The sequence below is a fragment of the Cynoglossus semilaevis genome, chromosome 17 (genome assembly GCF_000523025.1).
Source record: "Cynoglossus semilaevis isolate Cse_v1.0 chromosome 17, Cse_v1.0, whole genome shotgun sequence".
NCBI lineage: Eukaryota > Metazoa > Chordata > Actinopteri > Pleuronectiformes > Cynoglossidae > Cynoglossus > Cynoglossus semilaevis.
Genome location: NC_024323.1, coordinates 12,997,306 through 13,015,066, shown reverse-complemented (window position 1 = coordinate 13,015,066; position 17,761 = coordinate 12,997,306). Strand labels below are relative to the sequence as shown.

The following is a 17,761-nucleotide window of genomic DNA, read 5'->3' as shown; positions in this document are numbered from 1 at the left end:
GTATCTCTTCACACCTCTCTCTCTGTCTCTCTCTCTCTCTCGTTCACACACATATATATACGTACACATACACACACCGACATCTTATTTCATTAATTCGATTTTTTTTTTAAATCTTCTCAGTCGTGGACTTCTTTGAGTGACAGCTGCTCACTCTTTAATTACCAACGAACACATCAAGTCTCACATCAGCTCTTCCTGCACCTGCTGCTGTTAGGCCACGCCCTCAACTGGTGATGTCACAGCGCCAGTAAGACCTGAGTGTCAGGATTTTTTCACCTGCACCTGGATACCAGATACTGACCGACTGAGGTAAGACCTGCTCCAAAACTTCTTTCAAAAACTCTTCCTTTTTGTGTTTTAAATGTCATAAAATTAATTCCTGCTCCACAAAGAATCTGAGCCTGGTTTAGTTATAATGTATAATCTAATTGAGGATTTGTTCTAATTTGTTTTAATACTGAACTCAATCTGTTTTAATCCCGGTCTAATCCTGGGTCCTAAAAAATATGAGTAATCCCAGTTCTGTTAAAGTGAATCAAACTCAGCTGTTCACATCTGCTCATCTTGACTAGAACAAGCTAAGTTCAAACTCAGCTGCTCATCTTGACTAGAACAAGCTAAGCTAAGCTAAACTACACCCAGCTAATCTCAGCATTGAACAGGTGGTGTCTTAGAGAAGTTACTCCTGGCCGAGACCAGATCGACAAAAAAAACAAAACAAAACCTGGTCCCATCGTGGTGTGGTTCTTCCTCATCTGATCTGGTCTGATCTGGTCTGCTGAGATCTGTCCTGGTCTGATGTAGTGTTTCCTGGTCTGATGTAGTGTTTCCTGGTCTGATGTAGTCTGGTCTACAGGTACAGAAACGGTGCAGCCATGGCGGAGGCAGCAGCTCCAGAGTTCTTTTCAGAGCAGGAGTTGACCTGCTCCATCTGTCTGGATCTCTTCGTTGAACCCGTCTCCACTCCGTGTGGACACAATTTCTGCCAGGTAACATCAGTTTCTAGGTCCTGGTTCTGGTTCAAGTCCTGCTCCAGATCCTGGACCTCCATGGACCAGAAGTTAGAGATGATATGATTAACTTTAGTTTGTGTTAAGTTAACGATTGACTGGGGTTGGTTATGACCAGGCTCTGACCTAGTCCTGGTCCCGGTCCTGCTCTAAGTCCTGTTCCTGATCTGATTTTCCACAGGCCTGTATCGGAGGTTACTGGGCGTCCAGCTCCGTCTGCACGTGTCCTCTGTGTAAACACAACTTTGACGAACGTCCTCTGCTCAACGTCAACAAAGTCTTTGCTCTAATCTCCGAAAAATATCGAATCGCTCGCTATGGTGCTGCTGCCGCCATGGCTGCCCAGCCAGACCACGGGTCAGTTACAGCCAGGACCACGGAGTCCTTCAGAAAACCGGACGCCGCTGCGTCCAGCAAGGAGACGGTGTGGTGCGACGTGTGCACGGGGATCAAAGAGCCCGCCGTCAGCTCCTGCCTCACCTGCACCGCGTCCTACTGTAATGAGCACGTGAAGCCACACGAGAGTTCCGTTTTCTATTCCAAACACCAGCTGTTGCATCCACAGGAGGCGCTGAAGGGCCGCACCTGCTCCCAACACCGCCGCCTGATGGAGGTGAGTGGAAGTACGGGGTAAAGATGTCTAAAGTGTCTAAAGTGCTAGTCTGACATGTTAAAGTGCCGTGGCTCTGAGCTAAGCTAAAGTGCTAGTCTGACATGTTAAAGTAAATGTAAGTAGAAACTGCCCACACTGTAACGTTACACCCTCCCCCTCCTCACCCCCCCACCCCAGCAGCAATAGCATCCTTGTAAGACAAAATTCCTTTTTTCTATAGGCTTTGGTGAGGAACAGGGTGTGGTCTCCAACGTTGAGTCAAAAACCTGTGTTTTTTTTATCTGTACAGGTTTTCTGTCAAGTTTGTCAGAAATGCATCTGCGCCATCTGTGTCCTGGAGGAACATCGCACCCACAGAACCGTGTCGGTCCAGACGGAACGGCTTAGCAAACAGGTACGGGAATGAAGTGGGGGGGAGGTCACCTGATGACGTGAACGCCTGCTGTGGTGTTCAGCCAATCACGGGTGTGTGTCCGTTTTTCAGAAACAAGTGGCAAAGACAGAGCAACTGATTCTTAACCGAATCAAAGAGCGAGAACTGTACGTGGGCGAGCTGAACAAGAAACTGGACTCAGCGAAGGTAGGAGCTGCCTGCTGAGGATTCTGTTGATAAAGGTGTTGTGGAAAAGCATCACAGGATAAAAACAGGAAGCTGAACGAGCTCGGTAGAAAAGAAATAAACTCAGAAGAAGTAGCGGAATTTTACAGTAGAACTTTAGAAAAACCAAAGATCTAACATTTGTCGGCAGAACTATGCAGACCGAGAGCGTGGAGAGGTGGAACAGTTACTGGACCAAGTGGCCCAGGCCCTGGAGCGAATCCGGACTGACGTAGTGGGTGGGATCGAGGAGCAGGTGGATACTGTCATGACCAAGGGGTGGCGCCTGGTGAGCAGTTTGGAGGCAGAGCTGACCCAGCTGACGGAGAAACGCGCCACGCTAGAGATGCAGGCCATCAGTCAGGATCACATCGGCTTCCTGCAGGTGAGGCATCAAAATAAAAAAGATTCTGCTTCCTGTGGGCGGAGCTTCACCTTCACGTTAGTGTCTTGACTGTTGGTGTCTCCCCAGAGCTTCGACAGTGCCACAGCTCCACTGGAGGAGGATCAGTTGAGCAACCTAGATTCCGACTCGGACTTTTCTCTACACTTCCACCTGGTGGATGTGAAAAGCTCCCTGACAGAGGTTAAGGAGAAGATGGAGGACATCCGGATGGGGTCAGATATGTCCCGCAGCTCCAGAGGCTCCTGTGAGTTTTACTGTTAGTTTAGTTGTTTGGTGGAGGAGTGGAGGGAGGCACCAGTGCTGCTGGGCTAACAGGACAGGAACTGGAATTGCTCACATTTCAAGAATGTTGTTTTCAAAGATGTCCCGGAGCCCACAGTGTGACACTTGGTGAGATGGAGAGACGAGTGGACGGACTTTGATCCGTGGTACAGATAAAGGCAACACTAAATATTAACACCAGAATGTTTTTAAAACATATACAAGAGGAAAACTCTTGATATCCAATGTCAAATGTCGATTCTTCATCAAACCATAACGACCCCTGTGATCCTCCTCCTCCTGTCTCTCCCTTACAAGCCCAACCACAGCAGTGTCAAAAAGAAATCCTCACCTGTGCATATGCTCTGCTGAACACTCTCTCATTTCGATGTATTCTGTAATGCAGTCTAATAGTCTGTCTCATTCGGGCTGTAGTTTCGTCCGGTGACCTGATGGCGGCGGAGAGCGTGATGAGCCTAAGAGGAAGCAGCACAAGTCTGAGGAAGAGCCATTGGTCTTTAAGAGGTGGGTGCTGACAGCCTGTGGTGACACGAACAACGGCAGGTTAAAGGTTAAAGGTTAATCATGGAAATGATACGAATACAGGAAACACAAAATACAGAAGCAGAAAGTGGAGAAGAACAGTACCTGCTCTGATGAACATGCCGCTGGTTTACAGGGATTACTGAATTAGAACAACAAATGGCTGCAACTCGACTTCCTCTGCTGGTAGCGGTGTGTTGTTATTGTTATACAGTTCTGAAAGGCACAGAGTGGTGTGACTGCAACTTGACTGCGTCATAGTCTCATCTCTGGACTTCTGCAAAATTGGCAAAAGTTTATGATAAACGACAAAAACAAAAAAAAGAAATTCAGACTACATGCAACAAATGAGCTTGGTGCGGCCAAAAAACATATCAAATTAGCAAAAATGCAATAAAGTCAAATACAGCTTAATATTAAGAATACACTGCAGCAAAAAAAAAAAGAAAAGCAAAAACAATGAGTGAAACAATAACAAAGGAGAAGATAAATAAGCTGAAACTTCCCCAAAACTAAGCTAAGTAATTAACTGTTAGCCATAGAAAAGTTAATCAGCAAATTAGACACGGAACTTCAGTTTATTTACTGTGTTTTTCTGTTTCATGCAGAGCGGAAGAAGAACAAACTCATCTTAGGTCAGTCCTCCTTCTTCGTTCGCTTCTTTTCTCACCGTTTATCTCCTCCTCAGATCTTAAACTTTGTTTCCTCTGATTTTAGGACTTAAAAAAGCCCGACTTTACATCGGTGAGTGTGGCGTCACTGCATCTGGGGCAGTAAAGTGGATGAAAATGTGGGACAGTGATAAAGCACGTGGTGAAACCCTTCACCTGACAATCAGGTTCCAGTGACTGTGTGGGTGTGACTGGGAGTCAGGGTGTGAAGACTTGTTTGTTTTGACTGAAAATGTTCAGATAGCAGCAGAGAGGTTCCAGAAAACATGGGCGTTGTTGAAGTTTCACAGGTGCTGCTCCTGGTTCTGGTTCTGATGTGTCCGTCTGTGTGTCCGTCTGTGTGTGTTTCTGACCGAGGACGTGAGCTTGAACCCTCTCACAGCCTATCCCTTCCTGATCCTGTCTGAAGACAGGAAGCAGGTGAAACGAGGAGAGAAGCTGCAGTTTTACAGAAACTCTTCACTGAGGTTTTATGTTTGGAGCTGCGTCAGTGGGAAGGAGGCCTTCAGCTGTGGACGACACTACTGGGAGGTACGCACACGCACTCAAACATACGCACATCCACACACACACACTCGCTCACACTTGTGTCTCACCCACTCAGGTGTTTGTTGGGGAGAATAAAGACTGGAAACTGGGCGTGGTCACCGAGTCCGCCCAGAGGAAAGGTCTGTTTGACATGAGTCCATCCAATGGTTACTATGCCATCTGGTGGAGTGGCAGTCAGCTGAGAGCACTCACAGCACCACCACTGACCAAGGTGAGAACTGCAGACGAGTCTGACTGTAAAAACTGTCGAGTCACCCAGGCTGAGGTTAAGCTTTTTAGTTTGAACTGAACTAACGTCTGCTGCGGAGGTGATTTTTCTTGGTTCAGAGTGAGTCTGTGTGTCAGCAGCAGGGGGTGCTCACTCATCGTGTCTGTCCTGCAGGTTAAGAATCCTCAGAAGTTGCGTCAGGTGGGCATTTTCCTGGACATGGATATGGGTCAGGTGACCTTCTTCAACTCCAAGTCGGGCTCGGAGATCTACAGCTTCACTGGAACGTCAGAGTTCACCGAGCGAATGTTCCCCCTGCTGGGGACTGGAGACAAGGAGGTTCCTCTCGTTCTGATGACCACACAGCAGCATCCCAGCTGAGGGATGTCCAAGCACCAACCAGCTGATTGACCTGTCAATCATCAGCTGTGACCAAATGGATTTGTTCACGTGAAGATCCTGATTGAAACAGATATTGTGTTTAAACGATGTGACGACAGCCCAGGTCAACGTTTGTTCACGTATATTAAAGATGTTCTCTGTGTCTGTAGCTGAAACTATGGTATGATTCATTTATCTCAGACAATGGGAGGGGTTAGAGCCCCCCCCCCCCCCACGATTCTGTGGCATTCTTGTGTCAGTGTCAAGTGTTGAGGTGACGCAACTTAATCAGCTGACATTCAGGTCGTAGTAGTCCTGTCAGATTTTACACACAAGCGTGCAAAAAGTAAAAGAAAATTCAAACTCACAGAGCACTGTAAAAGGAAAACTCATGCCAGGGACTGGGACGGGGCCAGGACTAGGTGGCGTTCATGGTCTTGCGTACTTGGGAGCACAAAACTGGAAGAGCAGAATGACAGCAGGGGGTGTGGTCGCAATGTCAGCGCTAAAAACCACACCCCCACTCAACATCAGCTGATATTGGCACGTCAGCCCAACACTGATCACTTGTGAAGGATACAGAAGCCCTGCAGTCACAAGTGAGTTACATTTCCATGTTAACGTCACGTATGACGACGGTTCTGGTGCCAGCATCGTGAGCAGGACCTTGTGGAAGTGCAGCTGCCTGTTATGCAGATATACATGTTTGCTGATGATAAAAAAAGAGAAATAAAAACAGTGTTTACTGAGGAGGTCAAATACCAACTTAGGAAAATATATTGGATCAAACATGGAACTGCAACAAAAGTGTGACCGTAGTAAAGAAGGAGCCTCTAGAAAAATAAAAAGAAACCTGGACAAATCAGAGACAAAACATTTGTCTGACCTAAACATGGTCACATGACTGGCTAAGTTCAGGCTCGTATTATCCGGACCATTAAGGTTCAGTTCATATTTTATTTCACAGAAATGGTTGCAGTCAGTGTGAACAGATCAACTTAATAAAGACAACAGATTCCTAACATTTAGGCCCCTCCCATTTTACTTTGCCCACCCACTCAAGTAACCTAAACCAACAACCCCTCCCCTAAATCCCTCCCAGGACATGCTCTGTTAAAACATCGTGACAGTCCAACCCAACGACAGCATCAGCCTGTGACAAGTAGCCAATCCCGTGCATCTAATTACTGCTGTCCAGACTTTTAGGCTCCGCCCTCTTTGACCAGACCTACCCACCACTTTCAGAATGTTTCGATTCAGCGTGCGCAAGACAACCAGGTCAGGTCAAAAACATTTTCACCTCAACATAGGTTACATGTCTGCATTGCCCAGGACCCCCTCCTAAATTCCTCTTTCACCCAACAACCAATGTCACAACCAATGTTTCCGTGTCTTCGATAGACCACACTGTTCTGTTTAGCTTCCTGTAGGCTGCAGCAGAAGACACCGGCTGTAGCCATTCCACTTTTAACCCCACCCCCTTGACTCTTAGAGTTTTTTTTTTTAATCAACTATGACTTCTCATATTTTATCAATCCCCCTGCATCAAACCTGGAAGAGTTCACAACCTTCTGACCCCATGGGACACTGGCCCCACTGGCCGTCACTAAAATAAAATAAGAAAAAAAAAAAAAAAAAAGAAAGAAAAACATCATCATCATCATCAGAGGCTGGCGTCATTCAGCCAAACACTGACCCCCCCTCAGCTCCACCCACCCCATCATCATGACCACCATGGTTATATGAGGCCGCCCTCTGTCGGCCATCTTAGAAGTCCAGTCTGGTGTGTAAACGCTTCAAATCAAACAAGAAATGAGGGGGAGGGGAAAGGGGCGTGTTTTAGTGTCCTGCTGTGGCGTGCTGCGTTCAGCTGCCGCCGCTGCCCCCACCTCGTTAGGAGTAGCAGCAGCAGGAGATGATGCGTGCAGGGGAGGGGTCAGAGCAGGGCGTTTATTTCAGACACCTCTCAAAGTAGGTGGCACCCACGTATCCGCCTCGCAGGGAGCGATGCACATTCTGCTCAAAGAGGCGACGGTTGGTCTGCAGGACCTCAGCAGCTTCTTTGTTCAGCGGGTCCTCAGGGTTTGGCTCCTGGGTTTTGGGGGGTGACCAGGGAGAATGACAAGGGACTGTTATCAGAGTCAACAGTTTAATAATCATCACAACAGAGCAGCCTTACAACTGTGTGACGTCATACAGCTGTACTGAGTTGTTATGCATGTACTGTGCATGGTTGTATAGCTATAAATGTGTACTGTGTGTGAGACTCACTAAAAACAGGTACTGTAGTCCATAGATGATGGAGTTCACTGTTAACACTGGTTTCCAGTCTTCTCTGCAAACATACAAACAAATGGGGCTGCAAGAAGTTTCCACAACAGGAAGTAGGTGTTTGTACTGTACAAGGAATTTGAACACTAGTCTAACAAGCATTTCCAGGTTCTGTACCAAGAACCTTCCAGATACTGTACCAGAAAAAAAGTTGGTGTCAAAGTGATGTTTGGTTTAAAGAATTAAATAGAGACAATGTTGCAACATGTTGCTGCTCTTAACAACAATTGCAAAATTGTGACTTTTAATTTCCCATTTTACTGCTGCTGCAAAAAACACTTAAAGTCTAATCATACACTTTATGAAATTTCATAGAGTCACTCTTCCTTTCATAATTTCATGTCATAACCTTGACATGTCATCAACTTCTTTGTCACATTATTTTGATACATTAAAAAATCAACTTCTTCTTTGTCACATTATTTTGATACATTTTCGTAATACAATCTTTTTTGACAACCTTCGGGCAGACTATGAGTGTTAATTTATACATGTTATCAAAAAAGTTCATCTTTTAATTTCTCCTTGTACTGTGAAGTAAGTTCACGGATGTTCTTTTGTTTGTGAGAGAACTATAAATCTCTTTGAGTTGCAACAACACTGGCAGGGTGAACAAGGCTGGAGAAGAACCAACTTTATTCACTCAGATTAACAAGAAAAAACAAAACAAACTGAAGCTAATGGTGTTGCAACAAGTTTTAAAGCTAGTTCCTGTCACTCAGTGGTTACAAACCTTAGGATGTTTAGGCAGACGTTTCCCTCCAGGTCGATGTTAGGATGATAAACCATTGTCTCGCATTTTACCTTAGGAGGCTCATGAGGGTACCCCTGTCCTACCTACACACAAACACAGACACACACACACACACACACCCTTAACATCATTTTCTTACATTTATCTACACTTGGGGGGAAAGAAAGTGCAATAAAAAACTCTCACCTTAAAGCTGAAAAGAAATTTTCCTCCTTTGTAAAAACCCTGAGGAAAACAAAAACAACAGAGGTCTGAGAAATACATCACCAACTCATTAATTTTTAACAATGACGAGGAGGAGCTCTGTCATGGCAGAAACAGCTGTGTCATTGTATTAACACTAGTATCTCAGTAAATACAGCTGTGGCCAGAGGAAAACCTGGCCTGTCATGATTTAAAAAACATCAGCCGGCTTAAGAGGTTAAGATGTTCTTCCAACGCTTTCTACTCATCCACACCCAAATGGATGAAGTTCTACCAGCTCTCAGGATTCAAATGATCTGAGGACCTTCAGAATCTAGTGACTGTTAGGATCTCAGAACCTGTAAGATCTCAGGAACCACATTACCAGGTCCTCGGTGGAGTGTTGTGTGACTCAAACAATAAATCAATTAGTGATCCTAATTACAATGAGAGGAAACAGGAGGTAAGCCAACAAACCTCATCAGGCGAAATGATGAGTCTGAAGTTCAAGAGGTCATCATCATCTGGAAAATTGATCTCACATGTCTTGGGCAAGTTCAACTCATTGATGTCTGAAAGGAAGAGACCAGAAATATTGATCAGTCATCAGAAACTGTGATTACTGCAACAAAAGAAACACTTTTTTTCCCCTTCTTCTTTCACGTAGTCTGATGACTATGTGAAATCCAAAACCCTATTCTTCTGATTTTAGGAGTTTAAGTGCTGTTCAACTGAAAACTCCATTTCTTTTTCCTCCTGTCCTCTGTTGAACATCTTTTAGCTTTTGTTTGTAGAAACATGAAGTCACCATTTTTTCCTATGTGGTTGTTTTATCTAAGTTTACTGACATGGAATTCTGAAGAAAGACATATAGAAAAGATTCAGCTAATTTGATCAAATCTGGGCTTTTTTTAAACTTTTTTCCAGATGTTGTCATCCAAGCACAAAGTAACAGATCGTCTTTTACTTCTTTACTAGCTAAACATTTCAATATCACTTTTTGACAGCTTTATAATTTGTTTTTTGGATTGTCACACTATCCAGGGTGTACTCCACCCTCAACCCTGTGACCCTGTGAAAAGGATTAAGCATTAAAAAAATATGGATGGGTAACCCATTTGGCTACAAAAACAATTTACCTTGACAACTGCTTTGATAATGTTTGGTAAAAAAAAAAAATATATTCATGTTATCTATCTAGCCACCAAAATGAGAAGCATTGCACACAAACCGTTAGTTTAAAGTCTTGCTTTTGGTGTGTGTGACTGAAACTCGGCGTTTGTCTGTTTTTGTTTCGTCAGCTGTAGCTTGTGCTAACAAACGCTAACAAAGCGCAAGATTTGCTTCATCAACGTTATGATTTCAAAACAGTAAGCTCACTGTTAGCTCAGTAAACACTAAAATAAAGTCGGTGTCAGAGAATAAAAACAAATTAACAGTCACTCTGGTGTGTTTTTAACTCCACCACATGCTAAAGGTAACTTCAGAAATTAGCTACATTTGGGTGTAAATGTATTTAAAAGCTAGTTAGTTTTTGGCGTCGTTGGACATATAATATGCTGAAAGTCAATGTTAAGAAACAGTTTACGGGCCAACTTTGCCTGTTTATATGGCAGTTCAATCCTTAGCTTTGTCAGTTTTGTTTTCAAATGTAGATATGCTAACAGATGATTGGAGAGGCTAAGCTAGATTGACTGTAAAATAACCCGAATGTCAGAGTTTTACGTTTACTTTAGTGACTAAAGATTTGTTTTATATCTAACATTTAGGCAGTTGCGCCAATAGCGCATTTCAATTGACAGCTAAACGTTAAACTGTGTTGTTTCTATATGTGGCACATGCTAACGGCTAACGTTAGCTCCTTTAGTAGCACCAATTCCTCTCGACTTGGTCCCTGTTCATTTTCATGGTATTTCAGTAGTTTGTGATATTGGGACAACAGTTGTACTTTCGGCACCGTCACTGCGGCCGATTTTTGGTTCTAACCTCACATCTGACCCACCTTTCTGAATTCGCAGCTGGGCCGCACTGGCCTTCTTTCCTCCGGCTCCGGCTTGGTTTCCTCCCGCGGACTCCGCGTCTTTTTTCTGCTGCTTCAGTGAAAACAGTTTAATCATCTTCGCTGCTTCAGACTCGGCTGTAGGTTCTGTTTGTGTCCGTGGGTTAAAATGTGGTTCCGCTGGTCCAGAGTCCAAACAACAGCGGGAGGGGAGTGGGAGAGAGAGAGAGATTGAGTGTATGTGCATGTATGTGTGTGTATGTGACTGTGTGAGAGCCAGGGAGAGAGAGAGAGTGAGAAAGAGTGATAGAGAGAGAGAGAGAGAAAGAGAGAGTGAGATTTTTGAGGTTTTCAAAAATTTCACGTTATCAAATATGGTACCATGGCACTGTCCATCCGTGCAGTTATAGAGATGGTGTATATGATTTCTGGTTTTTTTTCCTTTTGTTGGTAAGGTATTTATTTGAAGGCTATTATAAAGTACATTATAAGGAAGGAAGAGTATCACTTCATCTTCCGGCATCCATCTAGATACCGTTTCCCCTTAGCAGAAAGACCACAACTCGAAGCATTCTTTCAAGCTCTGTAAGGGTTGCCTTGACAAAAAAAATGTTTTACCTGGTTCTCCAGAAACGTCCACTCACTGAGGCAAAGGTCTTTAAATAAGCGATTCCTGAGACGTGTTTAGAAAATGTTCAAAACATGAATCCCAACTAATCGTTCGTAATTAAGCACAATTAATTCCTTCCATTTCGTTGTACCTCTGTGTTACAATGACAATAAAGATCGTGATTAATTTAGATTAATCAACATCCCCAAATATGACAAAAAGTTTTCTCCATGTTGCCGGTGAAGACAGACAAATGACAACAGGCTGATATATGTGATTAACATCTGTATTTATGACTAATCGAAATAATGACAGCATATGGTGAATTGTAAAGAAAAAGAATGAGAGAGACGGAGAGAGAGAGAGTGAGGAGTGTTTATTTATATCGCGGTGAAACTGACTCTTTCAAGATGGCAGACACACCGGCGTATCTCCGTATGTGACGGCCATATTTGTTGTTCGTCATTCTGTTCTGTGGGTCGCTGTATGTGACGCAATTTGACAATATCCGGGAAACAAATGCGGTCCTGTTCGAGTGCAGCCCATGAGTCGGAAAACGGTAAGTGTTTGTAATGAGTGGCCGAGGAGGATGCGACCTGAACCGAGGAGGTGAGACTGTGCTCCGCGGCTCAAAGACTCCGAGCTGCCGCTGTGTGACAGCCAGAGCCCTGGTAAGACACCGAGGAGAGATCGGGGAGAGGCAGGGAGGGAGTGAAGCAGGAGCTGCAGGAGCAGCCAGCTGCTAACGCGTGAGCATCAGAAAGAAAGGGGGAGAAGGGTAAGTAAGACGAGGAAGCTGCGGCTCTTCTTTATTCTTTGTCAAAAGCCTGCGTTTGTGCGCTTCGCTCTCTCTAAACGTCTCTGAATCAATGCGCGTTATTACGAGCGTGTCTGTTAGCTGCTAGTTGTTAGCGCTTAGCCTTTAGCCTCTGTTCATCTGATCACCGATCAGTGACTTGTAAAGGAAAACTGATACAATAATCAATACCAGGGGGTCTCCTCTTGCTGGTACCATACTTAGTCAGTATCGAAAAGTGCAGGACTTAGTAACACCTCTCTCCCACCCTCTCTGTCTCCGTCTCCTTCTCCCCCCTGTGTCCTCCTTTTCTGTATCCCTCTTTTTCTCCCTCCTCTGCAGCTAACCTGTTGGGGAATGTCGGGTACTAAGGTGGTGGGCGGGGCTTCAGGTGGAGGTAGCAGCGGGGGCGGGGCCAGACGTAGGAGGACACGGTGTCGTCGCTGTCAGGCGTGCAAGAGAACGGAGTGTGGAGACTGCAACTTCTGTAAGGACATGAAGAAGTTTGGAGGGCCAGGCCGGATGAAACAGTCCTGTCTACTCAGACAGTGCACCGCTGTGAGTGGACACACGTGAATCTGTCACCTGTCTCTGCTCTTCCATCCGTCTCTCACCCCTCTCTCACATGGCTCTCTTCTGTCCCTCACCTTTTCAGCCCGTGCTCCCCCATACCGCCGTGTGTCTGACCTGTGGTGAGGCTGGGAAGGAGGACACTGTAGAGACAGAGGAGGAGAAGTTTAGCCTCAGTCTGATGGAGTGTACCATCTGCAACGAGATCATCCATCCCAGCTGCCTGAAGGTCAGAATGAAATGTGTCACTTGCCCTTTACCAGGTCTGTGGAAGTGTGAGGTGAGCTGGTGGTCAGATGATCACATTTGCTCTTTGTCCTCCAGATGAGCAGAAGTGAGGGAATCATCAATCAGGAGATCCCAAATTGTTGGGAATGTCCCAAGTGTCACAAGGAGGGAAAGACCAGTAAGGTAAGAATAAGACGGGATGTCGCTGATGACACTGATTTAGTTTAGGCTGAAACGTGAGAAACTGTGGAATAGCATGCCATTATGCCAAACGTATTGTGATTCTCCACTGTAACACAGGACCAGATGGACAACTCTGGGAAGCGACGACTAGATAACGGAGAAGTGGTCCACTGGAAGCTCACTGATGACCCACCTCCTAAAAAAAAGGCCCCTCCTTCTGTAGAGGAAGAAGGAAAAATTGATACGGTTCATAAGAGGAAAAAGGACACGCCCCAGGACGGTGGTGCCAAGAAGAGGGTGAGGGCGGAAAACATATGCCCGAGAAAGGGCAACAGTGCTGTTGGCACGTGCTAAGTGCTAGCTCAAGTCACAAATTGAACACATATGTAACAGTTATTATTACCGGGATTAACTAACAGTCTTTACAGTATTTACTACAGAGAGCTAATTGTTGTTGTTTATGGTTAGCTGCTTGTTGGACTAAGACTTTGCACATTTTTTTAATTATGAAAGCGTTACAGAAAGACAATTTTTGACAATTTTCTTTTTTTTCCTGCAGATGAAAGTGTCGCAGGAGAAACGGCAGAAAAAGGTAGAAACAGGAGCCATTCAATTTTTGTCGTTCACTTCTTCCTGTTGCTCTTTTTTCTTTCCTTTTTTTGTTTACCTTGTCCTTTTTAACCTTCCTCTCTTTCGTTAGAAACCAAAACAAGAAGGGGTGGAGTCAAACGGAACGACGTCATCATCATCGGTCTCTGGACAGCTTGGCTCCTCCTCCTCTGCTGGGGGAGTTGGCGGAGCCTTGGACCAACACTGGCATCATCGGGAGAAACTGGAGCGTTTTCGGAGGATGTGTCTCCTCGAGCGCAGGCCTTCCTCCTCCTCCTCTTCCTCTTCTTCGTCGTCCAGCTCTGACTCTGACTCCGATGACTCCCTGAAGCAACGTGAAGAGGAGGAGAAGAACCTAGAGGAGGGGGTCGGGCGTCCGGCCATTATGAGTGGTAGACAAGTGGAGAGAGAGAGAGAACGGGAGCGAGAGAGACGATTGGCTGAACTGGGATTCAGTGCCAGTGAGGACTCCGATGGAGAAAGTGGGAGCAGGGGGGAGGAGCAGGTGGAGGAGCCACAGCCATGGGGCAATAAAGACACTTCTACCACGAATCGGAGTAGGAAAAACTCTTTCCTCCACCCCCCCTCTCCTCTTTCCTCCAATCAGGCGCCTCTGTCCGCCCAGCAGCGGTGCAATGGGGCGGAGACGCGGAATGGATGGATGCGGGGTGAGAAGGAGAATGCCAGCACTCCTGTCACCAACCACAAACACAGTGGAGGCAGAGGGGGTGGAGCCAAGGGTGGAGGGAGTCGCAACAATAAGATTAAGAACAACCAGAACCAGACGGGCTTCAGGACCAGAACTCCCCCCTCTAATGGAACGGGTGGGGGAGGAGGAGAAGACAAGATGGGGGCAGCGGCGGCACACCCTTGCCTCCCTTCTCGCTCTCAGCTGATGAAGCGCAGCCCATCAGCTGTGCCTTCACCATCACCACCACCTCGACCTGTTCAGATGGAAAGACACCTGGTGCCTCCTCCTCCCACCTGCCCTGAGCCCAGCAGTTTGCCCCTTGAAGGAGGCTCCGCCCACATCCTGAAGCGGGAGGCATGGCTTCACGTCTTCTCTTTCCTCAGCCAACCAGAGTTGTGCATCTGCATGAGGGTGTGTCGCACCTGGAGCCGCTGGTGAGGCTCAATCCTCCAGACACCTCATATATGTTTGACAACTCACCTACATACAAATGTCTTAAAAGAAAATAGTGACATTAGAGACTGGCTGCTGGTTCAATGCTGCCTCGTGTGGTCAGGTTTGTCACTGGTGTTACTCAAAGGGGCAGCATTGGACCAACCAAAACCAACTGTGCTGTGATCTGTCCACAGGTGTTGTGACAGACGACTGTGGACCGGAATGGACCTGAGTGGGCAGCGCTGCATCACCCCCCCCATCCTGAGTGGGATCATCCGACGGCAACCAGTGTCTTTGAACCTGGGCTTCACAAATATCTCCAAGAAACAGCTAATGTGGCTGCTCAGCCGCCTACAGGGTACGTTCACACACACACACACACACTCTCCAAACCTACTTACACATCTCATCTGTCTCTGTTTCGTATCCAAACCGTCTGCGTCTCAGGTCTGTTGGAGCTGAACGTCTCTGGTTGTCCGTGGAACGTCGTCTCCGGCCTCTGTCAGGTTCAGTGTCCCTGTCTCCAGAGGTTGGACCTAAGCAAGGTGGAAGACTTGAAGGACACTCAGCTGAAGGAGCTCCTGGCCACGCCCCATTTGGCTCAGGGCGCCAGTGGAGTGCCGACTGGTAGGTTCCAGAAGCTGCTGGAGCTGGGATTGGCTGGTACGGAGCTGACGGACGCTTCGGCACGTCTTCTGATTGGTCACGTTCCTGCTCTGAAGAGGTTGGACCTGAGTCACTGTGGGAACATCAGCGACCAGATGCTCCTCACCCTCACGTCTCCCACCTCCCCCCTCCGAGAACGCCTCACCCACATTAGCTTGGCAGGTAGGAGGGGTCAATGGGGGTGGAGTCACTCATCAGAGAATCACAAACTCTCACATTTCACAGATTCTGGACGCAGCCTGTCTTACAATAGTCATTAGTCATTGATCTAATCTTAATTAAGATGAATCAAGTTAGGACAATGTTAGCTGAAGTTGGGATGTTTTTCTACAGTAGGCTATCCTAAATCAGAACAGAAAGTTAAGCAAAGCTGTTTGAAATGTGTGCTGCTGGTGCCGTCACTGATCGCCTGTCTCTGTCTCTGTCTCAGGTTGTGTTAAAGTGACAGACCTGAGTGTGGAGCTACTGCGACGCTGCCCCTCACTGCAGAAGGTGGACCTGCGCTGCTGCTCACTACTGTCCCCAGAGGGGGGACAGCTGCTTTCCTTCCCAACTCACTCCACCACCTCCTCATGTCCTCCCGAGGACAGAACGCTGCTAAAGAACAGCTAAACTCCTTCTCCAACACAAGCCCACCATTAACTATGTTACACTAACGTGATGTAGAGCGACACGGTCATGCAGAGCTGAGCGTGGACAGTATTGCCCCCTGACTGTAAATATCTATAGGTTACTGGAAAAGACCTTAATTGTGACTCCTTTATTGATTTGTCCTTCATTTGTCTTTAGCTGCTTCACCCCTTGCCAATTTAACATGCTAACGTTTTTCTCTCAGCTTCCAGCCGTGGTACAAAGCAATTCATAGCAAAGATTCAATGCGTTTAGCTAAGGTTAGCTTAGCGACCAAACTTAGTTCACCTGAGATTAGTTTAGCCAACTATAGCGAAGGCTAACCTGATCCAGTTGCTCAATTCATCTCATCTAAAGACACGTCAAGCTAATTTAAAATCAGATAGGCAACATAGTGTGGGTTCAAATAATTTAATACGATATTGGCCAAACCAGATAGAATAGGCTGAGAACATCTCAAATGATCTAATATAAGATAGAATATGTTAGAAGGTTAAGGTGGACTAAAATAAAGTAAACCATAGCTATAGTAAACCAATCAGATGTTGGCTAGGATAAATAAACAAAGCCAGAATAATGCAAGTTAAAATATGATCAACTAATATTAACAAATCCAGAAACAGCTACGATCGTTGAACCAGGCGAAGTACATCTTAACTAAGTTAGATTGACCGAAGGCTAACTAGTCTGCTTGGCTGTTTAAATCAGGCTAAGCTAATCCTGGCTAAACTATGTTAGGTTAAGCTTCATGTTGTCTTTGCTCGTGTTCCCCTCCCCGGGTGGGGGCTATGGCTGTTTAAGGGGGGGGGGCTTATTCCTTACATACACCTGGCGTACACCTGAGTAATGACCATGCGACCTATGTCACAAACTTTGTTTTCAGTGTTAGCCCCCTCCCACCATTCATCATCCATCTGCCAACACTAATTATGGTCTAGACACGTTTGTTTTTTTAATTTTCCTTATTCCTCAGGACTTTTCATTTTTTATTTTTTGTCTGTTTATTGTTTTTTTTTGGGTATTTATTATTTTTGATCCTGGTGGGATGCCTGACATTCCTGTGTGTGTGCGTGCGTGTGGGGTGGGGCATCCCGGGCAGCAGTTAAAGTGAACTTTCTACTGATGAAAAGTGTGTAGATATGTCGTGGGTGAACATGAAACTGGCCGATGGTATGTAGGCGGAGTCTAAGTCCTGCCGTGGTGACCACGCCCACCACTCGTAATTATGTTGATGCCATGTTTTTTTTTAAATTTTAGATATTTTCTAGGTGTTATTTTTTTAATGCCATCTTGTGCCATATGATGATAATGAAATGATCTCTTTCTCTCCCTCTCCTATTTGTGATTCACTGTTTAAATTTTATTTTTTTACGGTTTTTTCATGATTTTATTTTTTAACTGTTTTTGTCGTTTTACACTTGACCTAGCAAAAAGTGGAATCACACCTGATTGGCCTCTTGCTGAGGTCCAATCAGATGTCTTGACATATCTTAGTAAAAGTGTGTGCACTGGATCATCGCTCTCTGTTTCTCGTCTCCATGGAAACGAGGGAGGAAGATGTTAGAACAAAGGAAAAAAAACAAGGCAGCTATAAACAAAAACTATCATAACTGATGGAATAAAAGAGCAATGTTTGTTTTCACTGGCTCTTTGTTTTTACTGTCTCTGACATTACTATCAAACAGAATTATTCAACACAAAATAAAGCAGATTCAATGACAAAATGCATTGTCTTTTTTAGAAAATTATTAAGTCAAGTGACTGAAAAGTTCAGAGGTGGTTCAGCCAGGTTGTGTCAGCCAAAAAAGCAAACGCTTACCAACACGTGACACG

The 17,761-nt window shown here is 45.5% G+C and overlaps 3 protein-coding genes across 7 annotated transcripts; 2 read left to right on the top strand and 1 right to left on the bottom strand.

Annotated features, from left to right (window-relative positions):
* The first annotated feature begins 23 nt into the window (after window positions 1–23).
* btr30 (bloodthirsty-related gene family, member 30) lies at window positions 24–5,415 on the top strand. Of its 3 annotated transcripts, XM_025064343.1 has the most exons (14): window positions 24–312; window positions 666–803; window positions 860–992; window positions 1,195–1,626; window positions 1,916–2,020; window positions 2,111–2,206; window positions 2,376–2,609; window positions 2,697–2,874; window positions 3,327–3,416; window positions 4,043–4,069; window positions 4,152–4,176; window positions 4,459–4,636; window positions 4,710–4,865; window positions 5,037–5,415. In XM_025064343.1, coding segments are annotated over exons 2-14 (1,863 nt in total). In that variant the 5' UTR covers window positions 24–312; window positions 666–801; the 3' UTR covers window positions 5,244–5,415. The 3 variants fall into 3 exon arrangements, with proteins under 3 accessions (XP_024920111.1, XP_008328602.1, XP_008328601.1); XM_008330380.3 differs by lacking the exon at window positions 666–803; XM_008330379.3 differs by lacking the exon at window positions 666–803 and having other exon boundaries at window positions 848–992.
* On the bottom strand, window positions 3,244–10,775 carry ube2m (ubiquitin conjugating enzyme E2 M). 3 transcript variants are annotated; one of them, XR_003052399.1, is made up of 9 exons: window positions 10,514–10,775; window positions 8,989–9,083; window positions 8,515–8,553; window positions 8,308–8,411; window positions 7,515–7,578; window positions 7,133–7,334; window positions 5,612–5,952; window positions 3,540–3,711; window positions 3,244–3,431 (listed from the first exon to the last, which is right to left on the bottom strand). XR_003052399.1 is itself a non-coding variant. In XM_008330382.3 (6 exons), exons 1-6 carry the CDS (start codon window positions 10,755–10,757, stop codon window positions 7,194–7,196), a joined length of 687 nt encoding a protein of 228 aa, XP_008328604.1. In that variant the 5' UTR covers window positions 10,758–10,775; the 3' UTR covers window positions 5,998–7,193. The 3 variants fall into 3 exon arrangements, 1 of the variants encoding a protein (XP_008328604.1); XR_003052400.1 differs by lacking the exons at window positions 3,244–3,431; window positions 3,540–3,711 and adding an exon at window positions 5,181–5,321; XM_008330382.3 differs by lacking the exons at window positions 3,244–3,431; window positions 3,540–3,711; window positions 5,612–5,952 and having other exon boundaries at window positions 5,998–7,334.
* A 368-nt stretch (window positions 10,776–11,143) lies between these two features.
* On the top strand, window positions 11,144–17,570 carry fbxl19 (F-box and leucine rich repeat protein 19). The gene is made up of 10 exons (XM_008330383.3): window positions 11,144–11,898; window positions 12,259–12,474; window positions 12,572–12,715; window positions 12,811–12,897; window positions 13,015–13,194; window positions 13,457–13,489; window positions 13,598–14,631; window positions 14,827–14,990; window positions 15,080–15,460; window positions 15,729–17,570. Exons 2-10 carry the CDS (start codon window positions 12,274–12,276, stop codon window positions 15,908–15,910), a joined length of 2,406 nt encoding a protein of 801 aa, XP_008328605.1. The 5' UTR covers window positions 11,144–11,898; window positions 12,259–12,273; the 3' UTR covers window positions 15,911–17,570.
* Window positions 17,571–17,761: the final 191 nt, after the last annotated feature.